This window comes from Pygoscelis adeliae, unplaced genomic scaffold (genome assembly GCF_000699105.1).
Source record: "Pygoscelis adeliae isolate BGI_AS28 unplaced genomic scaffold, ASM69910v1 Scaffold331, whole genome shotgun sequence".
Taxonomy (NCBI): Eukaryota; Metazoa; Chordata; class Aves; order Sphenisciformes; family Spheniscidae; genus Pygoscelis; species Pygoscelis adeliae.
In genome coordinates, this window is record NW_008824037.1 from 452,387 (window position 1) to 478,303 (window position 25,917).

The window sequence follows — 25,917 nt, forward strand, 5'->3', positions numbered from 1 at the left end:
CCTGACAGCAGCACGGCGGCCTTTGCAGCCCCGGGGCTGCACCGCAACCACCCCCCGCACCCCCAAAAACAAAGGAGGCGGAGGCGTAAAGCTCTGTCTAGTATTTTATTAGATTTTGTTTCCAATATGCCTGTATTGGAAGATTAGGAGACAAAAAAGGCACAAACTCACATTGAAAGAAACGACGAGATAATCTAACCCATTCTACAAAGAGTGTGTTGCCAAAGGAAAGAGCACGGTGAACCCATCAGAACGTGTCGGGGAGGCCCAGCGGGGATGAGCTCAGAAAGGTGCAGCATGGGGGGAGGGGGGGAGGCAAGCGGCCCCATCAGCAAACCGGCCTGACCCGGGCTGCGGCGAGGTACCTGCCTCTGGACCCCCCAAAACCCACCCAGCATGGATCGGAGAGAGGGTCACGGCACAACCATCGCCCTAGAGCAGACTAACAGCCCAGCGATAACCCCTCCGGGAACCAGCAGGTTGAGGGGTTCTTGCCAAAGCCAAGGAAAGATACAGCACGGCAATGCTGCGTGATCTTCGCGATGCTCGCTAGCAGGAACCAAGATCGAGACCAAAAGGTCTTCACAGGATTTGTCTATCCCAAGGCTGAGGGATGCTTTCACTTCGGATTAAATTGGAAGGAAAGAAAGCAAGGGGCAGGGAGGGGGGAAGTATTCAGGCTGGAGTTCCTGCATTTCCCCCCCCCCCAGTTTTTCCCCTAATCAGGAAAGCTTTCTGTAAAAGCTCTTACTCTGAAATCAGAGGATCAAAAAAGGATTGCATGGTGGAATGTTGCAATCTGCTTCCATAGCGATTAGTGTCATCGGATAGAAAGCCTCTTGGATAACACAAATTGAAAGAACAAGTGTGCTACGTGTATTCTCAGGTTGTCCTTGAGTGTAAGAATCCCTCAAAACATAACTGACAAACATGAACAGAAGTCAGTGCATAAATTCTCAGTTAAAAATACTTTAAACTGAAAGAACTGTAAGTGGGGCCTACACTCCTGGAATACTTCTTGAACAGCTATAGAAGATGCCACAAAACATCCTGGTCCCAAATAGCCTCGCAGATTAAAATTTAGTTTCATCACCTATTTTACAATAAATTTGTTTTAATTCTGCCTGGCAAGATTGCTAAAAATCCCTCAAACCCCACCCCCACCCCGCAAAACAGTCTGAGGTCACTGAGAAGAGCCTGCCAGAGTTACTGGTACAATTCAGAGCTTATTGCACTTAGACATGAGTAAGGCAAAATAACAAACTAAAAAATAAAGGGATAAACTGCCCCCTCCCCAGAAACCAAACGCCATCCTCTCCCTCCAGAGCATGCCTCGTCTTCCCTCACGCTGAACACAGTTCAGATCCCAGCACATACTTGTTCGGCATGGCACAGGATCATTTCAGGATCTCCTGCTTGCGGGAATGTGAAGGGCTGAAGGAGTCGGATGTATTACAGAACGCCAAAAAGACTCCTCAAAAGTGGTGATATGCCCACGACTGTGTTTGGCATTCAGTATTTTGTGTTAGTGCCGCCAAATACAGAAGTGGAAAATAAAGTGTTTACTACTGGTAGGGGGGGGGGAAGAAAAATCAAACATTGGGCCTTAGGCATAAGCAAAGAAATTTTTTTTTTCTCATATGTATTTAATAAAGCAGCATTTCTTTGATTCTGTTCTGCTTATTTGATTGTCTAAAGCTGATATCAACATAAGGATAGTTACAGTATTTGAGTTCATTAAATAACCAGAGCTCTTTGCATTGTTTAACAGTATCCTTTGTGATTTATAGTAACTGACAGATATACTAGAAAACAACTGTGGGTCTTTGTAAGTTGCTTTTTTATAGCTTGAAAGGAGATATTTTAGTCAGTCTTGCAATGGGAAGAATATTATTGCTGAGCAGAACCACCGACCCAGGCACCTGGATGTAATCAGATACCAAGACTTTACTTGTACACCAGCTTTTGCTACATGCCAATTTGTCCAGGGAGAATCACATTATCGTTAGTCAAAACTATTTTAGTTTTGTAAGTTATGGGAAGTCTTAGTAAATAAAGAACCAGGAAGTTGCAACATACGTCAAGCAACTTTTCATAATGATTTTGTAAGACTGACACACAGCTGAAGGACAACATAGCTACATGGGCCGAAGGGACCACGTACCACTAAATTGAAACTCAACAGTTATGTGGTGAAGGCCCTAGCATGGGGACACTGAATGCAGCTTCTGTGCAGTCTTTAATTCACGTGTGCTAAGACAGAACAAAGTAATGCTGTGCAGAAGCCACATACCACGATTCATCGCAGACCAAGAACTGTATCTGGCTACTCCTGATTATGTATTCAGATTACATGCCATAAAGTTTCTTACCCTGGGAGCAAGGGTCAGAGCATAGCATTTTGTGGAATAGTTTTGCACTCTAAAATACTGACAGTTTCCCTCTCCAAACAGACATTCAAAGAATGGTGAAGGGCTGGCCAGGAACAAAGGTGGCAGTTTATCCCACTTGGGGGGGGAGGGGGGGGAAAAAAAAAAAAAAAAATCTAAGTCACCACATCACAAGACTATTTTAGCTAAAAATGTCACTTGGAAATCAAACAGGGCCACATGGAAATTGGTCTGAACACAATGAAAAAAAAGGAGGGAGGAGTCGTAAATACAGCGATCTCTAAGTCACACGTCTCCGAGGAGCTACCTCCTTCATGTACGTGCTAACATTGGAGTGCTTAGTACCAGACGGTCTATTTGCTCACAATATTAAGGGGCATCTAGAATTAGCTATGGGAGATTTAAAATCGCCTGCCGATTGGATATAGAAAGGCTTGATCCAGAGATGGTCCGTCAGTCAAGAGTGTGGATTCCCCGGGCCTTCCTGATGACTGTCTTGCAAACTAAAATGAAGAGACAACAGGAAAACATTTTAGAACCACTTTGGAAGAGCAGCGTGCCAAAAGAAGTGTCAGACTGAACCTTCAGAAAGCAAATGTGAGAGACACTGTCACCAGTGCAGACAATGGCAATACACCACTGCATCATTACATTTCAGCGCTAATCCTGAGCAGACATAGCCTAAAAATGACAAACAGAAATTGCAGTTTAAACAATCTAGCAAGTCCAGAGGCTACAATACAATTGAGACGATCATCAACTCGTTTCTCTAAGAACTAGAGTAAATGCGAATGAAGAAGAAACTAAGAAGGTTTAAGTTGCATTAAAAAAATCAAAATACATCTATCAGAAGACACCCCTTCAGACACTCCCTCACCTTGTGTTCCCCACTTACCACCAAAGAACCAGCAGATAACAGAGGACAAGCAGAGGTAAACAGTCAGTCCTTTGAAAGGCTGTGGTTCTGCCCCATCCCATTCTTTCCAAGGATAGCTAGGATGGCGGTTTACTGCCCTAGAAAAGCTGTGGCTAGTAACCTGAACTTCTCTACATAAATGGACAATCACTTCTTTCTCCTCGCCTTCTTACTTCCCTAATACTATACCACATTTTTGTACAGTGTCTAAGAAAAACCCACCAAAACCAAACCCCAAAACGATTACACAACTTAACAGAATAAGGTTCAACATTCTCAGCGCTGCTTACAGGTTATCATCCAGCATGCTGTCTAGAATACAGCCTAGGGATTTGGCCAACAAAGGTAAATTTATGTATGCTCTCCAGTATGATAGTCCCTCCCCTGCCAAGTTAGCATACTCATAGTGAAATAGATGAAAAACAAGTCAAAAGCTTTAAAATTGTCATTGCTGCTTCTGCTGCAATGCGCAAGTGTTGCTCCAGGCCTTGGCCCATTAGTAAATACTGTTAACAAACAATGCAAGAAATACATTCCAAGCATATTTGCAAGGAATTTTCAATTTCTAAACGTATTCTAAGTATTTGCAGGTCCAACTTACTCTTTCGGGACAAAAGTTCCTCTGCAAGTCATGGAAAGTAATGCATCCGTTACAGAAATAAGAATAGCAGTAAAGTCTACAAAATGTTCTAACACATTCTTCTTACACTTTTCACTCAACATTTCTTTAGAATAGTTCTGAAACAAGATAGTAAACTAACTCGTCAACCTGTCAGTGAAACAGGTTCACCATAAAAACAATTAATACCACAGATTTGCCTGCCAGAAGCTATGAACAGGATCGTTTCTTACCCAAATGTTTTTTTTTTTTCCCTAAATATAGAGCAATACAGAGTTTTGTCAAACTCTTTTGATACCTACAGTGCACAAGGAAGAAGTCACGTTAGTCATCTGCAGCCGTCATTCCTTTCACTGGATCTTTTTCTCTCATCTGAAAGAGAAAAACTCTATTCAAGTACTGATTCTCACATGATGTTATCTTAAAATGTATCAGCATGGAACACGTTAAGCTACCTCCTTTATGTAAGACACTGATTAGATCTGAGCATCCCAAATCAGTGGTTGTGAATATGCACATGCAGGCACCATTTTTGGTTAAACTGCAGGTCTGCTAGGGATCTGGAACCATTATCCAAAGGGCAGAGTGGACATGAAACTATAATGAAATACCCTGAGGCATGAAGGAAGAGGAGGGTGCAGTGCAGGACACAAATCATGGAACAATGTACTCATTATTACCAAGTTCGTGTTTCTCATAGTAAGAACCCTGTTACGTACCCCCATTACCTGCTTATAATACTTAGAGCTAAAAATCCTTTTACTGAACTGGTCTTTGGAAACTAATGAGGACAAAAATGACCATTCAGCTTTGGGTAAAAGCTAACAGAAGATATTAAAGCGGTAAACGAATCATTGCCGCTCATACCCTCATTGCCTGTGGTTCAATACATTTGTTGGCTCAACAACAAGAAGAAGGAGAAGTCCATAATGATTAGAAGGAGATGCCAGCACAACAGAGTCATAGCCAATCATTCAAACCACAAGCAGCATGACCTAAATAGCAGGACAATACACACTATGCTATGACAACGCAGCAGTCTTTCCTCTCTCTACTCTACTGGATAGAAAGAGTTTCTCACACAACCCACACCTGCCCTGCTTTTCCACTGACCTCATCCAGCTGTCTCTTGGTCTCCTCCTCCATCCTACGAATGTCCTCCATAGTCAGATCAACCCACTTATCAAGCCAGCAAAAGAGCTGCCGATGGAAGTTTGTGAAGAGACGCTTTTCTTGCTGCAAAAGGAGGAGGAATAAAACATACAAGCGAGCTTACACATAGGGCAATTAATATGGATATAACTGGATCATAACAATTTTCAGAGATGTGTACACTGAAGAATCAGCTCCCTCACCCACCTTTTGTTACAGCTACCACAATTGGAAACTGAAGCTAGCTAATTTTTATTCTTTTAACAGAACACCTAGAGCCTTGAATCCTCAGAGAAATGCATTTTTTTTCCCACGCCTAGACAGCAGCCTGCACAGTGCATTGAAAGAATTAGTGAATGCTTTAGTCATTTCCTTTGATTTGACAGTATTGTTCTGACTGAATAAAGTGCTCCAGGTTGGGTTTACTTAGAGCATGATACTTGGCCTGAAGGTGCAGAAAAAAGGAGAAACAGAATAAAAGTATTTTTAAAATAATCCTTGACTCGCTAAAAACTGGAGGTTAGCAAGTGTAAAGGGTTGACATGCATCCATCTTGCTTTTTTCGTTTGCGGTGACCTAAAAAAAAGCCTAAACTTGTTTTCCACAGCTGAAAACCTTTCAGCAGAGGTAACTAATGTGCACAAGCTACTTCAACTTAGGAGCGATTTATTTCCATTTTATAGGAGATAAGCTAGACAAAAATCATTATATTGGACAGGGGTATACAATGCCTCTTGGAAAGTTCTCATTAAGGAAGGACACTTCAGTTTTACCAATTATGGTTTCACATCTGATAACTTGGTCTCATCAAAAGCAGCTCAACTACTTTGACGCAAATGTGTAGCTGAAGAGACACTCAGAAAGGGATTCAAGACACTGCTTTGTTCAGGGCTTTTGTTACAGGTATTTGAAATCCTGCAGCAGCATGGTCATTCCCCCTTAGAGCTCTCTTCAGATTGTATCACCAGAGAACTGCTTTTGCAGAAGCAGCACTGTAGTTTATCAATATTAACCATGGAGAAGTCTCCATGATCCAAAGTCATAGGCTTTTTATGAACATGGCATAGCCTGGAAAATTGCACCTACTGATTCTGAGGTCTAGCATTCTGCTGCAGTTCATGGGTTATGAACTCTGCCACAGAAAAAGCTCTTTTCAGGATACCAATTACTCATGTTTTAAGTTAATGAAGTTTCCCACCATCTGCTTATTTTTTAATCCAGGTTTTTCAAGCAGCAGACTGGGAGAGGAAAACATGACTAGAGCTCTAGAACTTGCCAGAAAGATCCTCAGCTGATTAAGATCAGATAACTGAAGCTGTAGCTATCTCCCCACAAAAACATGTCTTGCCCCTGACCAGAATAACCCTAGTATACACGCATCATCTCATCATTCACAAATCAACTACCAAGTGACTGCAATTCTCAGGCTGATCTATTAAACAAAGCAAAACAGCCAGTTTACCTTCATACATTAGAGTTAAAACAGTTCCACAGCCAATTCACAAAACAATCAACCAGCCCTGCCCTTGCATTAGCAGCAAACTAAATCCAACTTTAACTGATTGCAGTATATCAGGCACAGGCCTTGACTGTATTGCTTGAGGTGACATGACTGGGTTTCAAGTTAACATCTCCAGGCAGGATACACTATTAGAAGAAGCTGAGGTGCTAAAGCAGATGGGAGATGAAACATGCCTCATTTCCACATCTCTCCCCATCAAAGAGCTCACTTACCTTCTGTATAAAGTTCTCAACTTTATTTTGCAGACCCCACCACTTGAACTTGACTGTTACCAGTTTGTAAGCGCACATGTATGGACAATCTGTCTGTTTTCCCAGCTCCTTCTGCAAAGACAGACATTCACATCAGGACTCAGGTCAAACGTCCCCAGGAAAGCAGCTACTTCAGTCATAATTATGAAGTCTTTCCACAATTCCTCACAATCATCTTGCATCCTTACACCTTGCCTATCTTTTATCGACAAGTTTTGTCACATCTTTGCTCACCCCTTTTCCAGGGTATTTAAGACCATGATGAAAATAGACCCTAGTTTCCTCCACAGGTGGCCTTTCCTCCATTTTGAGAATGGACCATTCCTTCCTCTGCTCTGTTCTCCATTTTTTCTTCCATTAAATTTATGTCTTTCAGTATCTTCACTGTTATGCCATGGCTACTTAGTTTCCTTAAAAGTCTTTTGACAAAGTCCCTATCTAAAACATTTTGGAAATAGATTATATCATCTGAGTCATCTACATAATTATCAAGCCTTAAAGAAAGCTCCAGAAGGTAAGGTGGACATTCCTACTTCCTTTTACAGGCGCCATATCCACTCTTCCCAAGTGGATCATATCAACCCCAGCTTCTAAGTTTGCCTGCTAGAGATCAGACTTGCACACCCGTAGCTCCCCAGATCTCATTCAGGGCCCCTTTTAAAGACTGGCATCATATTTGCACTTCTAGAGTCTTCAGATTCCAAGGATTTAAGTGAAAGGTTAAACACTGCTGCTCATAACTCAGCTATTTCATCCTTGAATTCTCTTGGGTGAAGTCTTGGGCTGAACACCAGACAGCTCTGGCAATTTCTTGGAACTCATTCTACCTATTTGTACCAAACTCTTCCATTTCCTTTAACTTCAGAACAGATCACCAGTTGAGTTCTGTGTTTCCTTCTACAGAAGTGAATCCAATGCTTTACATATATGTCTGTGGCTCCAAGCCCCAATATCTATACTTCAGTCATGCAAGCTGATACAGTTCCTGAACTCACGCAATACACACCTTCCAGTTGGGACCCAGAGGTCCACGTCCAGTCTTGACAGATTTAAATTTTGCTGGATCTTCTTCTGCCTTGTAATCCTATTGGATAGACACACAAGATTAAAAACAAGTTATCCTACTGTTACCCAGCTGCTCACTGTCACAAAGGATTTATTTTTCTAGTGGGCAAAGACTAACCTCTAACTGCCTTCTCAAGAGCTACTGTTTTCAGACTTCAACATTAGGTCAGGCACTCTTCAAGGAAACATATTTCTCCCCCCTGTGCTGTGTCCTAGACCTATGTGAAGAAGTGGTAACAAGCTGATATGACCTTTGTAAGGACTCCTTTGGGATAAGACTATCAGAAGATCTGTAAACCCTCAAGACAGGTTTCCTGTAACCACTCATTCTTTGGGAGGTGAACACTGCTGCTGCAGGAAATAGCTATGCTCTCTGGAGCTGCGGTATCTAGTATTTTTCACAGCACCGTATCAGTATGATGCTCATATATTGCACACTAGAAAAAAAAGTACAGTCAAACTCGCAATACCACGAAAAAGAAAGAGGCATTAGTTATGCCCCCTATTGCACAGTAAATGATTTGCAGTATTCCCTTCCTGCACGTTGGATTAGGACTGGGGTGTGTACTCTACTCCTACCCCCAACACAATTAAAATGAAAACAAACTCAAATCATCATCAGTTTAGTGCCTAAAGTGATCAATTGTAGCATCTTCTTCAGTAGTCTTCTGCTCCAGGTGAACTGTCCTTGCTCTCTGGCAGCATTTAATTCAGAGTAGTTTGTATTTGCAGATACAGCTTAGTACCTGCCTAACCTATCAGAATCAGATGCTACTCATGTTCTACCAATTCACCTTTATTGGAAAGAAAAGCTAAAATAAGTACGAGTTCTGGTTTAATACCCAAGGCCAAATTTGAGAACAGGTAAATTAGTATTTCTGATATCATTCAAATATGGCTAAGTGGGGAAACTCAAACCACATTCCACTTTTATATAGTTGGGTTTTTTTCCCAGTACAGTACAGAAACATCCCTTAGTTTCTTAAGTAACTGTAGTGATTCTTAGAACAAAGCATTAGCTACATGATTTCAAGATACACTTGTGAAGCCATGGGTCAGTTTCAAAAGTAGGCAGCTTAAAAAAGATCCTGTATGGAAAGGACAGTGCCATTTCTTGTTATTCAAGCATTATAATCAGCTGCAGTGCTGCAGAACTACATATATACACTGTTACATGCACCGTAAGGCCAAGTAACACATTTTACAGACAGTATTGACATAGCTTTTAAAAGAGCTCTTCCTCTAGCTTGCTTAAACACTTTTAAGGAATGCCTTTCCTCCTCTTTCCATCCTCTCATTTGTCCTGTTACCTGTGACCAACCATCCCTGGGAACACAGTTTGTACATTATTCCCTCTTTTAGCACAAGGCCTCCCACACCAGGGAGCTCTTACCCACCTACCATACCTTGGGAAGTACTTGACTCCGATCAGCAATGTCTATATAAATAGCTTCTACGTTCTTCCATACATCTGGTTCCAGTTTATGAACCTGCAGTGAAAGTACAAGACTAACGTAACTGATTGAATTACAGAACACTCCCATTCTAAGACTGTAAAAAATCCAGATGGAGATTGGACACCCAGTGTCGCCCTTCCATGTACAGAGAGTACACCATGGTAAACGCACAATACGAGATCTTCTAAAGAAGCAAAGGTGCTCACACAGAACAAGTGTTTTGGGGACAATTTTATTCAGCATATATGAGAAGCCAATGGGAGGGAGTCTCTGCCTTGCTAGTGCGATAAGCATTTCAAATCCAGGAATGCAGCAAATAGACAGTTCCACACAGCGATTTTCCAATCTAGCATGGAAAGCAGCATTATGACATTAAAGAGATGAATAAAACACACGACACAAGTACTTACATTCTCTTGTGTTCCAAGATCTGATTTATGCCAGGTTTCAATTTTGATCAGGAAGTCATCCTTCATATACTCATTCTGTCATCAAAATAAAGCTTCTTGTTATTCTTTGGATATATACCTTGTCTTCTTATTAGCTAGATAAGCAGTAGAAAGGCAACTCAAAGAATTATAACTTGACTGGGGTTTGACTTAGGGAACTTCAGAATTACCTGTAAACACATCATTGCTTTTAGAAAAATTGTTTGATCACTAAATACATAAGATCAAATAAACCACAAGCTGTTCACTGAAAAAACATAAGTTCCATTGTTTTAGTGAAACATTTGGAGTTTATAAATAGCTTTTTTTTTTAAAGGACAATATCTGCCACTCTATTTAGAGTTTAGAAGAGGTAACATAACTAGGCAGAAATTGTCTTTTCAAAGAGATTATTGATCTAGCACTGAGTACATATTTGGAGGCAACTCTTGAAATGAATAACAATATTAAACTGATGTGTGGAGAGCTTTTGACACTGGAAAGGGAAGGGACAAGAAGCACAGTTCTGCCAAGTAAGCAAAAAACTTTCCATTTCTCATTATTACTGAGTAGAAAAGGACTTCCAAAGGTAACCCTATCCTCCCTCAAGGGAGTAGAAACAAAAGCACAAGCCAGTGAAACACTCAGCATGTAAAAAGGAAATATCAAATTCAGAAGACAGATTACTCAAAGGGGCATAATGGTATGAGCTAACATTCTTTTAATCAGTTTACCTAGGCAATGGCACATTCCCATGTGTAAAGCTGAGCATTGCTGCAGTGAAGAAAGATCTCTGTCCCTAGTTACAAAGCGTTTGTGGATATGCCACAGTTGGCAAGGGGGTTTAATCTACGTGATCTTCCAATGACAAAAGCTAAAGTGCCTTTAGTTCAGGCTAAAGAGCTTATTATACCCAGAACACTTCATTTCAGACATCACGTGTTTCCATAGATCATCAGTAAAAGCAATACTTACTGTAATAACTGGTCCAAGAAATCAACACATGAAAAGAAAGAGATACAGTACTTTAGTGGAAAAAGAATGTACAGCAACCATCGCCCTCCTCCCCCTATTAGCAAAACAGGGACAACTTCAGCTTCCCAGGGGCTGCTGATACTACTGAGGAAAAAACCTTGTAAGTTGATAAAAACCAGCTAACTTCACCCCCTTCTCCTCTGGAAATTCTCAGACCTGGAGAAACCCAGAGGTGCAACAATTAATTATGTACTGCCACTTCTGCTCTCTGGACTCCAGCCAGCTGGATGAGAAGATGGAATAAGTATGTTCAGCTGGCGGCATTTTACCAATCCTTTCTCAGCTTGCAGATAAGAAACCTCTCCATAGTTCTGAAGCAAACCCATGCTGGATTTCAGGCCAGTGCAGACCTCATCACTCCTGCACGCAGTAACCAGACCCTCTGCATCTCTACTGCTCATGGTAACTAAACTCCCTGGATAGTAAGGCTCAATTATTCAACACAGAAAAGCAATTAAAGATCCTGTAACAGTCAGCATCTGTTCTACCTGAGCCATCGGAGTACGTTAGCAATTCTACTCTAAGAATAAGGATGTCTGAAGCTAGAGTTGAACTTTGCTGGTTTGTTCTGAAGTTTAACATGAGGACTTTACTAGGAAGCAATTTTGTTTTAAAGGTACTATTACAATTTGTGAGTTTCCAACCCAACACCCTGTAGACAGTACCATCCCTTATCACCTATCATGCACATCCAGCCACCTTAATTGCCTACTGCTGGGCCTTGGACTGCTTTAAACCCCTAACAGTTTGAAAATTGCTTTTTACAGCGATTTACAGAAGGCTAATTATTTAGAGTGACATATTGGGGTGGAGGGAGAGAACAAGCAAGAATAGCTGAGGCTAATTTTTAAAAGGTTGAATTTAATCTCAAAGAACATTTCATTATTTCTGCAAGGAGTTTTTTTCTGCTAGTCCGCACAAAACACTGAATAAATCAGTCATAATTACAAACCAGAGCCTTCCCACCTTCCCGTGACAAAACTGCTTTTCCATGACTATGCACCATGACTATGCAGCTGCCTTAAAACAGGTTCCTTCACCTTCCTAATTTCTTCTCTGTGGGGAAGACTCCTCATTTGTAAAGCAAACAAGTTAATCCATTTAGAAATGTCCATTAAAACTTAGATGCTCAGCTTGCTACAAATTACGGCCTGCACTTGAGGCATTACAGCAGCAACTCCTACACATTTCAGCTGCAGTTATAACTTCTCAATTTCTTGACATTTGGCCACAGGCATTTCATGCCGACACCCAGAAGAGTGGAACACACATCAAATTGCTTTTCTAAAAACATTTAAGCGACATTAATATTTAAGTCAGACTGCAGAAAAGAACCAAGAACACTGTTGTCCTTGGCACCAGCCCACAGTTATAACTATTAGGCAATCCTCACTTCATTTTTACTGTAGAAGTTGTAAATGCATACAACAACAATCTCATTTACAGTTCATACTCTCAAAGGAGCAAAGCAAGCCTTCCATTCAAAGTACATAAAACCAACATATTACAGCACAAACAAGTGTGCAGAATTGCAGGAAGTTTTAAGCTAGGCATTTAAATTCTCTCAACCTTCAGTACTTCTCTGATAATGGTATATAATATGCATATTAAAGTAATAATTGAGCTTTTCAAGAGGAGATATAGGGAAACGTAAGCAGGATAATCTCGTATAATTAAAAAAAAAAAAACACGATGCACAATTAACTAAAAGTACTGCTTTATTCAAACTTAAAAGGCTCTGTGTGATAGCTGACATGCAAGTAAGCAGTGCTCCAGAGAGCAGCACACTAGTATCACCTTGGAACAGGAGGGCACAGGCAGAAGTGCCACTAACTCCTACACAGTCAAGCCAGGTTTAGTTCTTACTGTGTCCCTGGCTCTTAAGTTTCAAACTCTAGTGAGAGGACTCAAAGCCAGCATGGCATTTTATGTTGCACAAAGATTCAGATGGGGCCATCCAAGTCTTCTCACATAAGACCAAAATGTCCGAGCATGTCCCAAAGTAAAATGATAATGCACGAGGCAGCCTACACCACATACATGGGTTCTTCCCTCCTGCCCAGTACTAGCAAGTGAAGGTTTCAGCAACTTTTCTGAGCTTTTCTTGATTCACGTCAGGCTGGCAGATTCTCTAAACAGATTTGTCAGCCTCCGCATAAAAACTGCCTTCTGCTCCAACCCCCACAACAAAGCACTTTCTATCTCATATTATATTGGTGTTTATTACAGTTGAGGATTTTTTTTTTGGTCATGCTATCCTTTCTAGCATACCAAAATCTGAAATTTCGACTGTGTTGGAAAGTCTTCTACTTGATTTTAGTATCACATTTTTTCCACTTCAGTAGAATGTTAGCAGCGTGTAACTGAAGGATAAGCAGCTAAGAGTGACAAAACAAGCTAACTCCATACCTTTGTTCCAGAAAATCGGTGAAGAAGAAAAAGAGGAAGAGGAGGATACAGCTATGCATTATGTCTAACAAAACCTACGGGAGTCAACTTAGTCACATCTGTTTCCACAATTTGAAGAATTAATGAAAGAACTGTTTGCGTTTAAACCAGTTCAGTGTACTTAACATGGAAATAAATTAGACATTTACTAGCTAATTTAATTAATATGCAGCAAGAAAACTGCATAAAAATGAGAAAGATAGGATGTAAATAACTTAGTTTCAGCATCTTGAATTATGTGACACATTAAAAATTATTCTGCAGTTGATATTATCTGAATTTTGTATTTGAAGTATCAATTCCACTAGAATGCTGCATGTAGTTTCATGATCTGAAGTAACATTATCCTCCCCCACTACAAAGCTTTTTCCTCTTTTGAAACGCTTCATTTAAAACTCTCTTAATTGTTGAAAAATAAATTTTTCTATATTGAGTTTCAAGAACAGTTGGAATATTTAAGTTTACAGTTCCCATAGCAACTGTACCACTACCAAATAGCAGAAAATGTATCCTTCAAAGATACAAACAGCATAAAAGACAGCCAAAAATACTACGTAAGTTTGGAGGCAAAGTCAAATTCGCAGTTCCTACAGCAACAAAGACCAGAAAAACAGTAGTGGTTAAACATTGTGGCTGATAACTTCAGTGAGTAAATAAGATTCTAAACACTCCTGGAGAAAATTAGTTTGACATTATTTCACCACTTTGCGCAGCTTCCAGAGCCTCACCCCGACTTAACAGATGAATTGATTCACTTTACACTTGTTGGATGAGATTTGGGTATCTGTGTCAAGGCCCCAGCCCAGAAGCAACTGTAGCATTACCTGTTCAGCCTTCACTAACCATGGATACTGCAGTTGAGCAAGTATCAATCGCATAACACTGCTGCTCCCATCAAACTGCACTAAGCAAGAGGCAACCAAGATCTTCCCTGTTCCCCTCTTGCATCTTCCATTTTTTTTCCCCACCAGGCTATGCTGCACTTGAGTACATAAAATCATCCCTCATACATTCATTTCACTCATGTTACACATCTGTTCCTTTAGTAGGGCTAACATCCGTTTCTTGGTCTGTTCTTTTCCACTGTCATTCATTAGCAGCACATCAGACAAGGGCATTTCTTTTAACTCCACAGCACTATATTTTGCTTTTCCTGACCACAGAAAGGGCTTAGAGAACAGAAGTCTAAGGTAAGAGCTGAAACAGCTTCCCCACTGGTTGCCTCATTCATTACCTCCTCCTACCCTTCCCCTCACCCCCAAGAAACCAAAAAGCCAGCAAGCCACAGTCCTTCCCCATGCACTCACCAGTTCTGCAGTAGGGATAGGCATTCCATGCTTTTTCATGTATATTCAGAGCTCCTTCAGGGGCCAGCATTCTCACAAATGTTGGCACTTTGCTGCAGAATTTGGAAATAGGAAGGAAGGCACTGATAAGAACTACATGTAATGAGAGCTATGGCCCAGACACTCTGAGGCAGGCAGAGTATCACCTGAAATGCAAACGCTAGAGTCTCGCACATGTGCACACTGGTGGAATTGGTGGGGTTCTGCTCACCCCTACTACAATGATTTCCAGAGACTGCTGAATTGGACAGGTTAATCTAAACCTTACATAACGAAAGGAAAGAAAAAAAGAAGGAAAAAAAATGGAGGCTGAAAACAGGTTGAAATCTAGGAGGCATTTTGCTCTTTAGTCAAATTCAAGTATCAAAATACTGGGTAACAGGATCAGATTTGCTTTGAAAAGCTCAGAGCCAGATTTTCTTGGGACAACAGCCACTCTTAAAAAGGTGGACAGGTATACCAGTGATGCTCAATTCCAGCTGTACCATGTGCCAGCTGCTGTTATACTCCTGTCTTACCTCTATGTCTTTCAGCCTTGACATAATCTGTGATTTACACAGTCGCTGCAAGCCTATTGCATCTTCCTCCAGTTCCTCTTGCCCAACTCTGGGAATAAAATGTTTCACATACCTCTGTAAGTGGTAGATCTTGTGTGTGTACTGCCCACGCTCTCCATCTCTTTCATAGGGTTCATTCACCAGGACCTCCACTCCTTCACCTCCACCAGTTTCATTTTTACTGGCTTCTGCCACAGAATACAGCTGTCCCACTTGATACTAAAGAAGTTAAAGACACATTATTGTGATAGCTGTAATTTAGCAGACGTAATAACTTTACCAGAAGAAGCCAAGGATAAATTTATTATCTAGGGAGAAGGCACAGAAAAGGACATCCACTTGTGTGTCCAGATAAGCAGCTCACTTCATTTCATTTCGATACAGAAAGCTTGAGTGGTAGTTAGGAGGAAAGCACTGCCAACAGGATAGTTACCTTTAACCCTTAAATCTCAAGCTCCAAACCAACACAAATTGAGGAGAAAGTAAAACAGATTAAAGGAGCATCAGGACAACATTTAAAGAAAACGCAGGAGACCTCAGACATACAGTAGCAAAAGCCATTGTTTTTCAATCTTTTTGGCACACAGGTGTCCCACTTGTTCAGGTTAAATGGAGAATAACGCACTGCCAGTCCTAAATTAATAAGCATACAGTACTTTATCCAGAAGAATCCCAAAGAACTTCACATGAAGTTTTTTGACAAAATGGCAGCATTATTTCCCAGGAATCACTCAAACTACTTCATACTATACAATCTCTTTCATAAGAAGCATGCCCAAATGTTTCACAGGGAAGAGCAGAGGCAAATCAAGAATATGAGCAAAACAGAACATTCTTCTCTGCAGAGGATGTAATGCTAATATACTCTTGCCTCTGGTAGCTAAAAAAGGGGATGCAGAGCTCAAAAGAAATATGATCAAATGAAGAAAATTCACACAGGGCTCTTTGAGGTGAAGTTAGATGAGCAGACAAGGTTTGAGGACAAAGAAGCTAAAGCACTAAGTCAAAAGGAAGTGTTCAAACCTAACAGAGTTAAGTCTTCAGAACTGAAAGCGAGCAAAACAGCAACTGTTGCCAAAGGCAGTACAGAGAGGCAGTCTGAAAGGGTAATCCACAAAGCATTAGGCATCAGAAGTGCAACGACTAAAAAAACCCAACACCAAAACCCAAAAAAACTCCAAAACATAACTACAAAGCAATGGAACACTGTTTAGGCCTTCTTCCTTTTCCCCAGCATTGGGCTGTGCATCAGAATCGGGAATAGCACTTACCACTCCCTACACTGAAACTCAGGCTGGAAAAGCGGAATACTGCTCAGAGCTGACAACCCAGAAATAACTTCACTGGGCTGGTACATCTTCAACAATGAAGGAAGATTTCTACAGTGGTTAAATTTTGTTGTCAGAGCATCCAAAATAAAAACAGTACCCAAGCTCTGTGGTGTTTTGTACCATCTGGTGCTAACACAGACCAAGAAAACATTTATTCCTATTGGAAGAGTAGTAGATGATAAGCCAAAGTAATAAGGCTAGATGTCCTGGCCTCAGTTAATCTGGGGCAGGGCAAAAAGCATACCAGAGGGATTTAAGTAAGCGCACTATACAGTCTCAAGTTCAACACATAGGCATATTAAGCAAGCCTGACTACCTGCTAGACTACCCCTGCACAAAACAAACCAAACAGCCATCCAGTAAAAGTAATCTTTAAGAAAAGCAATCAACAGACCACTTTCGAGCTAAGAGCAACAGCTCTGCTGGTTTTCTGCAGAAGGTACTGGCCCAGGTTACACAATGACCCCTCACTTGGCTGGACAGTTCCTGCACTGTCACCAGCAGATTGCATTTCAGCCTGGATTTGGGGCTGCAATACAACTCCCTGCCTTCTGACATTTCATACACTACATTGCTTTCCTTATGACTCCCTACAGATGACCCATACAAAACAGAATACTCACCTCCCTCCAGAAGAGCAAAACATGAGAGCTGTGAAATCTTACAAGCAAGTTGATTTAGTACAGTAAGAGCCACATGTACACTCACAGAGAAGAGAACTTATCGTGAGTTTGGCAACTACAGCATTAGAGGGGAGGACTGAATGGCTTTGACTGCTTTGCAGCAAGTCTCAGGACAGGTCTCCAGGGGCACAAACTAATTCCTCTTAGTAACACTCTCTCATTCATTCCTTCTCCCTTTTAAATACGTGGGTCAAAGTTCAGACACTAAGAGGATAAGCCCTTTGGTTTGGCATCTTCACCATTTAATCTTCCCTGTTATTTCTGATCCTTTAATCGCATTGATAAAAGAGGAAAAGGCCCAAATAAAACTGTCCCAATGAACAAAACCCACAGCATCTGCCTGCAAAAGTTAACAGAAAAACAGATTCTGGCTCCATGAAGTCCAAAGTGCCAGGCAGACCCATCCTTGCAGACCTGAGAGCTCCCAAAAACCTCCTTCTCTTCTGCAGGAAGTTATTCCTCTTGATCTGTGCCACAACACCTCTTATACAGCTGACAGCGTATCTTCATTACACCAAAATTCTTTCAGAAGGCCTGATCTCAATGTAGCCATCTTCAAGAACAGTTATTCTCCTGAAAGCAGCTTTTAACACAATTAATAAATAAGAGTCCTTTGTGTTTGGCAAGCTCCTTCCCACGTGAGAGGAACAAAGAGGCAGCACAGAATGTGTACACACAGCTCTAACCCATACCAGCATTTCAAAGTGGCAGCTGGCAGGACACCCACACAGCCGCTCAAGTCCACGCTCTCAAAGTTGGCACTGTGCAATGTGATGATGGTCACAGCATGAGTAAAGGTTAGCACCCAAGATACAACAAGGTTTTTTTCTTTTGGCTCCCTGCAGTGCGACAATGTATAAAACAACACAGGAGTACAGCTTGCAGCCTGCACTTGAGCAGGACCACATTTTGGCAGAGTTTCCTAGTAGAAGACAGTCTGCTACAGTCTAACTCCTACATCCCAGCCTTCAAGTTTTAGTCATCACCAGGGCTTCTCCTCCACCGTTTTGTTCCCATCTTAGCAGTTACTTGGCTAACTGTTCAGCGTTGATCCCTTTATTCATCAAGTCACATCTCCACACCACCTTCCTGATCACTGGTTTTCTCTTGAATTCCTTACTATTGGTTAAGCTCCATTTGCTAGGGCTGAGAGGACTGAACACAACCCCTGGCATAACACAGAATGACACAGAAGACTCCCTCAGCCCTACTACAATGCCTCAAAGTCACAATTAATTTCATTCTCCGTCTTACGCATTAGCATCAGACTTTTGGCAGCAATTTACATGCTGAAGGCGTGAACTCTCAAGTCTTTAGAGCAAAAATTCCTCGTATTAAAGTGAAATCAGAAGTCCTTTTGCTAGCCAGAGATGCTTAATGAGCAGCTACGTGGTCAAGAGCCACAACAAGTCTCCAGAGCCCTGTTTAAGAGTTTTTGTGCACATGGAAATCCTTGAAAGCAACGAAGTTGTAACAGCTGTTTTGTAGTACAGACAGCAGTGTAGTGACTAAGTGATGCACAGATGTGTCAGCATCTTTCCACACAGGAAGGGGGATGAAGTAATACACAAACTTAAAGCAGTAGTCATCCTTTGAGTCAATACTGGAAATAACTTTTCTCCTTAAGCATACCTTTAAAACTACCATATCACATAAGTACATATGCAAAACTAAGCGAACTTAAGAACTCTTTCCACTTAGGGAACTGTTTCCTGAAATCTGGCCTATCACATGAGAACCACTAGACCTTGAAAAGGGGCATAATTCAGGGGACATGGTGACAATATGCAAGTTTGGGGAGAAATTAAGTTTGGTCAAGTTGGCGGTCTATCCACAATCCAAGCACATTAAGGTGTTCTCTCTAGTATTTTTGTTCCTTCTCTTCTAATGTTTATTTGCTCTTCACTTTATAGACTTTTCAGTAGGTTACTCAACTCCCTGGAACTCCTCCGATCCAGAGGAGAGGAATACACCTTCTTGAACAAATAACCCCAGGGCATCCTCAGACAAGGAGGTTGCTAGAGATCGACAGATTTACATACCGCCCAAAACCTCAATTTTCCACACAGGCAGCCTACATGCAAGGCTCAAACATGCCTGGCACTGAACAGCCAGCCAGGGAGGGAAAAGACCATAGCGAGGGATTCGCTTTAACTGGATGAAGGTTAATCCGAGTATCAGAGAACTCAGAAAAACCCTGTGTTGGGTTCCATCCAGTCTAACCCCCTCAAAGAAACAATCTGTATACTGATGCTTTGACTTTCTCTTTACACAGCTTGATACCTATGAGGCATATCACTACGAGGCAGGGCTCCTGCTGTTCACGCTAAGGTCTTCTGTTTATTGAGCTCTGGAGTACCTAACCATTTATCCATAACTTTCTCTAACTTGCAAGTTTGCATCCTTTGCTTACTTGCTAAAGCTTATCATGTTATTCCTTTCTTTGTCAAGGAATCCCCCACACAAGTAGCACTCAGGCACAATAAAAGATCCAAACATACCTACTCTAATACTTTAGTCAGACTTCTGTTAAAACTGCTTGAAACAGATTCACGCAGAAAGCATATAATCTACAGGTAAGGAGTAAGCAACAGAGAGACTTTTGGCATTAACAGTCTTATTAACATAGTACATAGACCTAAAACCACTCTCTGATCAGAGGTCTCGGCTTTCCATCAGCATGCGATGCCTGTCACAGCAGAATGATCCACAGGAACAAGGAACTCAGCTTAGATGTTGCTTTTCTTTTACTAGCCAGTCTCATGGCCGCAGGAATACACACTACACCAAGTTCTAAACTGTGTCCTGTCAAAGGAGTAGAGAGTTATAAAAGGGATATGCTTAAAACAGTGCTGCCATGGTCCAGCTCACCACTGTCTCTGCCACAGTAGCTGCTATATTCAGGAGAAAGAAAAATTAACAAGAGTGCTGTTATCGCAGCTTTCCCTAAGAGTTAGAACACGCCCTTGATCAGAGCTCACAAACCGAAGGCTTACAGCCAAGGATCACAAGGGAAAAAAAAAACAACACAAACCATCCAGAAGAAGGAATCTACTACAGAAATGCTATAGACTCAATCATTTCAATTTCTCATCTACCTTGCTAGCAGGAACATTAAAAACTTGAAAACATTTATATGGTCAGATTCTCTGTAAGAGCGCTGTTCAGTGCAGAAGGGAGGAAGGAAAGGTAAGCTGCAAGTCCTGGAAAAAACAGCAGGGAATCAGCCACAGACTTTGCACAGCTATTCCATGGCCAGTTTGGTGATCAAAATGACCGTCTCCATTATAAACTACACCACTTCTCTCAATTAGAGCTTTACCTAAACAAAAAGAAAGTTTTCCTTCTGCAAAAGCTGGAGAAGACGGGTCTTAGAGTCCTAAGGAAGACATACACAATCTTTCTTTTGCCACACCAGCCTCACAAATCAGAAGAAATTGCTGCTCTTTGTCTAAGAGTTTAAAACAAAAGAGTTCCAGCAAAACACAGTTTAAAGGGTAATTTAAATTTGTACTAAAGCTTCCTCTTTATGTTAAAAAAAAAGAGAACAATAGTATTAATCAAAAGGAAATTGCACTTTAGAACAGCCTGACAAGTCAAGATTTGTAATCAACACATCTGAAAGAACTTTATAGGAGAGAGTATCAGTACCCTCAGGCCTAAAGAAATTCAATTATGTGGTCAAAATGATGGTGAATGAGTAACAGCACACAGGGATCCTGAAGACAGCTATATCCTTCTCTTGCATTTCCCAGTTTTTGTTCATACAAACTGCTTTGATCACAAGTTTATTTACAGTCCTAAAGAAAGCAAGCAACAAGAAAAGGACTTACCTCCTCCACAGACACAGGCAGGATAACGCGGCTGAAAGGGAATACAGAAACAGAAAGTTAACAAATATCACTGCAGCTGCAAAATTTACATGACACATTCCTCACAGCAATGGCTACACAGCTCTCCTCTTTCCCCAATATTCCAGCACCCACCTAGTGCTAGCATCCCTAGCACTTATTCTTCAGTCCCAAGACTATTTATACAATAGCCTCAAAGAGAATCAATACATGATATAGCATAATTGCAATCCTATACTAAAACTGTATAATTCTCATAGACCCTTACTGGTAATATCTTACCAACCTACAAATCTACACAGCATCAAAACAGTTGCATGTTCCTTCTCACCACATCCTTTCAACAGTCACATCTTATTTCTCGTCAAGCTGTTGTAGAGCGTTGCTATGTGCTTCAACAATTTTGCAGAGATCTGTGACAGTCACAAGCCATTGCAAGATTTGTTTATGTCCCATCCAGTAGGGAAGAACTCTAAATAGAGAACTATACGGAAGGCTTTCTCAGAGCTGACTGTGAAGGAAGGTGTTGCCACTTCTATACTAGAGTCACTTTTTCTCCCATTGTGGTTTCCTGAATGCCTCTTAGAATCTACCGACTAGACTACAGAGCAAAACCTGCCAGAAGTCACACTGAGATTTTTTTGAAAAAAACAAGAATAAAACTAAGTTTAAAGCTGATAAAGACACATGCATGTTAAGGCCTTTAAAAATATTATATATGTATCTCCAAAACTAGATTTGTATTTGACCTCTGCTTTCAGTAAGGATGATGTTGAAACAAGGAACCAAAGCAAGGTACAGATATGAAGTGGATATGGCTACTGTGGGTGGAAGAATTCCCAGTTCTTTGAGAATTAGTCTCAAAGAAATTAGGATATAATGGGATCAGAAAAAGGTCCTCTTTAGTAACAAACCGATTTTAAAAAGCAATACTGGTGAAAATTGATTTTTTTTCTGTGCTAGAGGAATGTTACCAATAAGATACCACAGGACAAACTGTAAGAGGGGCAAAAGTTTACAGATTATGCAAGATTACTTATGACAGCAACGCTTTATGCTGGCTGCAAAGTACTGCAGAAAGAGCTATGAGAACTGCAGATGAAGTTCAGTGTTGATAAAAGCAGAATAATGCATGATAGGCACTCGTTTTCCCCAAACACACGGGGTTAATGAGCCCCAAATTAGCTATCGCCCACAAATATCTTGGTGTCCTTATGGAAAAGCAACTGGAAACATCAGCTCAGTGGCAGTTCATGAGCAAACACAACATCAGAAATTGGAACACCATACATACACACACGCACAAAAAAAAGACAGTTATGCCACTATAATCTCTCATGCAGCAACATCTTGAATATTCCATATAGTTCTGATCACGTCATCTCAATGAGGATACAGAACAAGTGAAGGAAGGCAAAAAAGATGCTCGGAGATCGGAAAAAGCTTCTGCATGAGAAGAAATTAGTTAGACCAGGCTTTTCAGCTTGGAAGAAAAAACCACTAAAGGGTTAAGATATGGTAGAGCATTAGAGAGTCATGAACGGTGTGAAAAAGTGAATGGAGAAGGAGCAATGACTATGTCTTACAACAGAACAACTCAGGACAGAATAAAAATCATTAGGCAGCAGATTTAAGACCAATCAAGTGTACTTGCATACTTAAGTTATGAGATTCCTTGCCAAACACAAGAAGTATAAGCAATTTTAAAATGGGATTTGATCAATTTGTGGAAGTCCGTATGCCACTTACTGGTAGGATATACTGAAAAACAATCATTCTACTCACTATTTATATACTGTTTCCTAAAAATACCTGCTAGAAGGCAAGATGGAAGAGGACCTTTGGTCCAATTCAGTATGGTATTCCTCACGTAAGGGAGAACAAAAAAAAGAACATGGATTTCCACAGGTACACCATGCCATCAAGCATGACATTAGGTTAGTTAACTGGATAAAGCTGCAGTAAGAATGAAAAGAGGGACAGGATGATAAGAAAAGGCGAAAAACCAAGAAACAGGGAAGAAACAATGGCTTTGGAATGGAGCTTAAGTATTTTTCTTTAGAAAGCCTGGTGTAAAAAGATTGATGTAAGCTGATGAAATCCGTTTAAGAAACTGGAAGACACTAGATCTGAATATTATCTCAGAGTTCAATGTTCCTGAACGGAGAAACAGAAACACAAACAAGTTAAATAGTTTACAATTCGTTTAGCCTAGCAAACAAAGAATGCGGGGGATGACTAACACTTACAGGTAGTCGAGTGATAAAGGAGGAGGAGGGAAGACTACTCTAGAGGATCCAGAGGAAAAGCTTCGCAGGAGCAGCAACGGGAACAAAGACTCCTAACTTTGGGATAGAACTTGATCAACTTCTAAGAGATTATACGATGTGGTTGCCTGCCATATCAAAGGCCTGAAAATGATGAAGAACACTTAAGATCCCTCCTAGATTGAAATCTGCCTCAAACGACAGCAAAGGGAAGTACAGCTGCAGAGGAGGTCAGTGTCATTATCGTCACTTCACAGGAAAGGGAAGTGAGTCTCTATGCTCTGATTCTCCTCAAGGTCTTCCGATGTAGTTTAAAAAAAAATAGGGAGAGCAAGCAAGACCTCAACCAGCATTTACAAACCCTGCAACCAAAAAAATACAATCAAATGAATGAACAAAAACCATGCAGCTTATCTGTAGCATGGATAGGTAGAAATGAAAGGTAAGTCTGAAAGACTGATAGGACATCAAATGAAAACGTTAAAGCTATCACTACATAACCATCAGTAGAAGAAACTGTACAGAAAAGATGATACACATTGTCTGACAATAAAAGATGTGACATCGGGTTTTTGTTATATTGCTCTATTTCTGTAACATCTCCTAAAATACCTATGGAGCACATAATAATACCCATTTGATTTAGTAGGGAGGATGTCACAAGGGGTCATAGAGGTGGAAGAATAATCTGCTCAGATGACACGCCATTACAGCTCACTTGCATTTTTACCACCTAGACTAGGTAGGCAGTAAGGTACCTATATGCAGTGTTGGGGCAACCAGAACTAATAAAACAATAATAGCAAAGTACTTCAAATATCCAGGGCACACCAAAACAAGTAGTTTCTATATGCCTTAAACAACTGCTTCCTGGAACATGAGATTTAGTCAAACAACATCTCAAATAGCATGTAAAATGGGCAACTTTCACATACAACATCAAGGAAGATTTATACCAGAACCAATACAGTGGCACAACTCAGAATGCGCAACAGTTAGAGCTAGTTGGGAATCCCAAGAAGTCAAAAATAAATGCTCATTTCTAAAGTACAGTAGCACCCTTGACTGTCCTTAGAGCCACGTATGTCTTAATAAAAACACAAAGGCAAGAAAAGAAACAGGACAATACAGCTAATGACAAGACTTAAAAGGTTTGGTGACCCTCTGAAAACAGAAATGGAAACCTGTAAAAAGAAACAAATTTCGTAATTCTGGTCTTTTAATCTTTAGTCTTAACATTTACACTTCACATTTTGTTTCTGGAACAGGCAGTGTGAAAGACCAGTAGATATGTTGATTTGGTGAGGTAAATGATAATATCAAGTAAAATGACTTGTGCAAGTGATGTGCATCAAAATGAATTTTTCATACTCTCAGAAATCTGAAGTTCCAAAGTACATATGTTCCCATCCTTATGAGATGCCCTGTAGGTAGCATAGCTCACTGGCAAGTGAGCTTTACTGCAGTACAGGGCAAGAGATTGTAAGCAGAAGCATGAAAAAGATACATGAACGTGAATAGAAATAAACCAGACAGGTACTGTAAAAGTACATTAACCAACTAAATTAATAGGAAAATATCAACAAAACAGATGTTATAGGAGAACAAGTTAATTATCTTTTCATGCACCTGAAACTAAGCACTTAGCCCAGGCTTCTGTCTGCTATCCAGTTTAACGCTACAGAAGGCAACAGTGTCTCTGTGTTACAAAGACCAGCTCTGCTGCTGCTCTTAAATTCTACACCCCTATTGTTGGATAAAAAGAGCAAGTGTTTAAGGATTGGTGGAAAAAAAAAAAAGTTAATGAAGATTAAAGACAACTACAATGATCAGTACAGCCCTCAACATAGTCTTAATATATAAATCCACACCATGGTCCATGATCTGGCAAAGTAATTGCTATAAGGAGGACACTGTCAAGTAGGTAAACGTGTCTAAGAGAAGACCTGAAAACCCACTTTATCATCGGGATCACAGCTATCTTCTATAAGGGGGGGAGGCAGGGGGGAAGCCTCTATCAGTCAAAAGAAGTTTAAAATGATAGAATGCACTTAAGAATGCACTTAAGTTAACCTTAAGAATTCAGTTAAGAAATATGTGCAGCAGTATGCAGAGCTTGAAGACACCTAGCCAAAGTGCACCGGTCCAAAAGAGCACACCACGTTAGCAAGCATAAAGCAGCTGAACGAAAGACTACGAAAAACGATGTGACTAATAGTTACACACACACACACTCTCATGACAGATCGTCCAGCCTGTTTTCCACCCCTTCTTCCCCATTATGGGGCAAAACAACCGCAGCAGCCTCAGGGACAGCAAAGAACTCCAAGGTGAGGTTTCCACATCAAAAAATATTGTGGAGCTATCTTATTTCTGGCACATTCACTCTTGTTGGACTCTCTGCTTAGAAATTGCACAGCAAAAGGAGAGGAAGGGGATCAAAACCAGGCTCGCCGCTTAGCCCAGTTACAAGGAGAAGGGGGCAAGATGCCACCACCTCCCACAGAAACCTCTGTGCATTGACCCGGCGGCTCCCAGCCGGGGTGCGAGCCCAGCTCCCGACTCCGGCAAGGCCCTTAGCGCCATCAGTCGTCCCCCC

General features: G+C 40.9%; 1 protein-coding gene across 1 annotated transcript in view; it reads right to left on the reverse strand.

Moving 5' to 3' along the window:
- Window positions 1-93: 93 nt before the first annotated feature.
- Window positions 94-25,917, reverse strand: part of PITPNA (phosphatidylinositol transfer protein, alpha) — a 31,886-nt gene continuing 6,062 nt past the window's right edge. Inside the window, exons 3-13 of the mRNA XM_009333452.1 lie at window positions 21,034-21,064; window positions 15,260-15,405; window positions 14,591-14,682; window positions 10,776-10,783; window positions 9,783-9,857; window positions 9,322-9,405; window positions 7,857-7,934; window positions 6,812-6,922; window positions 5,039-5,161; window positions 4,228-4,297; window positions 94-2,893 (exon numbers count right to left, since the gene is read on the reverse strand). Of these exons, the coding sequence (XP_009331727.1) occupies window positions 4,250-4,297; window positions 5,039-5,161; window positions 6,812-6,922; window positions 7,857-7,934; window positions 9,322-9,405; window positions 9,783-9,857; window positions 10,776-10,783; window positions 14,591-14,682; window positions 15,260-15,405; window positions 21,034-21,064 (796 nt within the window). The 3' untranslated portion in view covers window positions 94-2,893; window positions 4,228-4,249. The remainder of the gene's footprint in view (window positions 2,894-4,227; window positions 4,298-5,038; window positions 5,162-6,811; window positions 6,923-7,856; window positions 7,935-9,321; window positions 9,406-9,782; window positions 9,858-10,775; window positions 10,784-14,590; window positions 14,683-15,259; window positions 15,406-21,033; window positions 21,065-25,917) is intronic.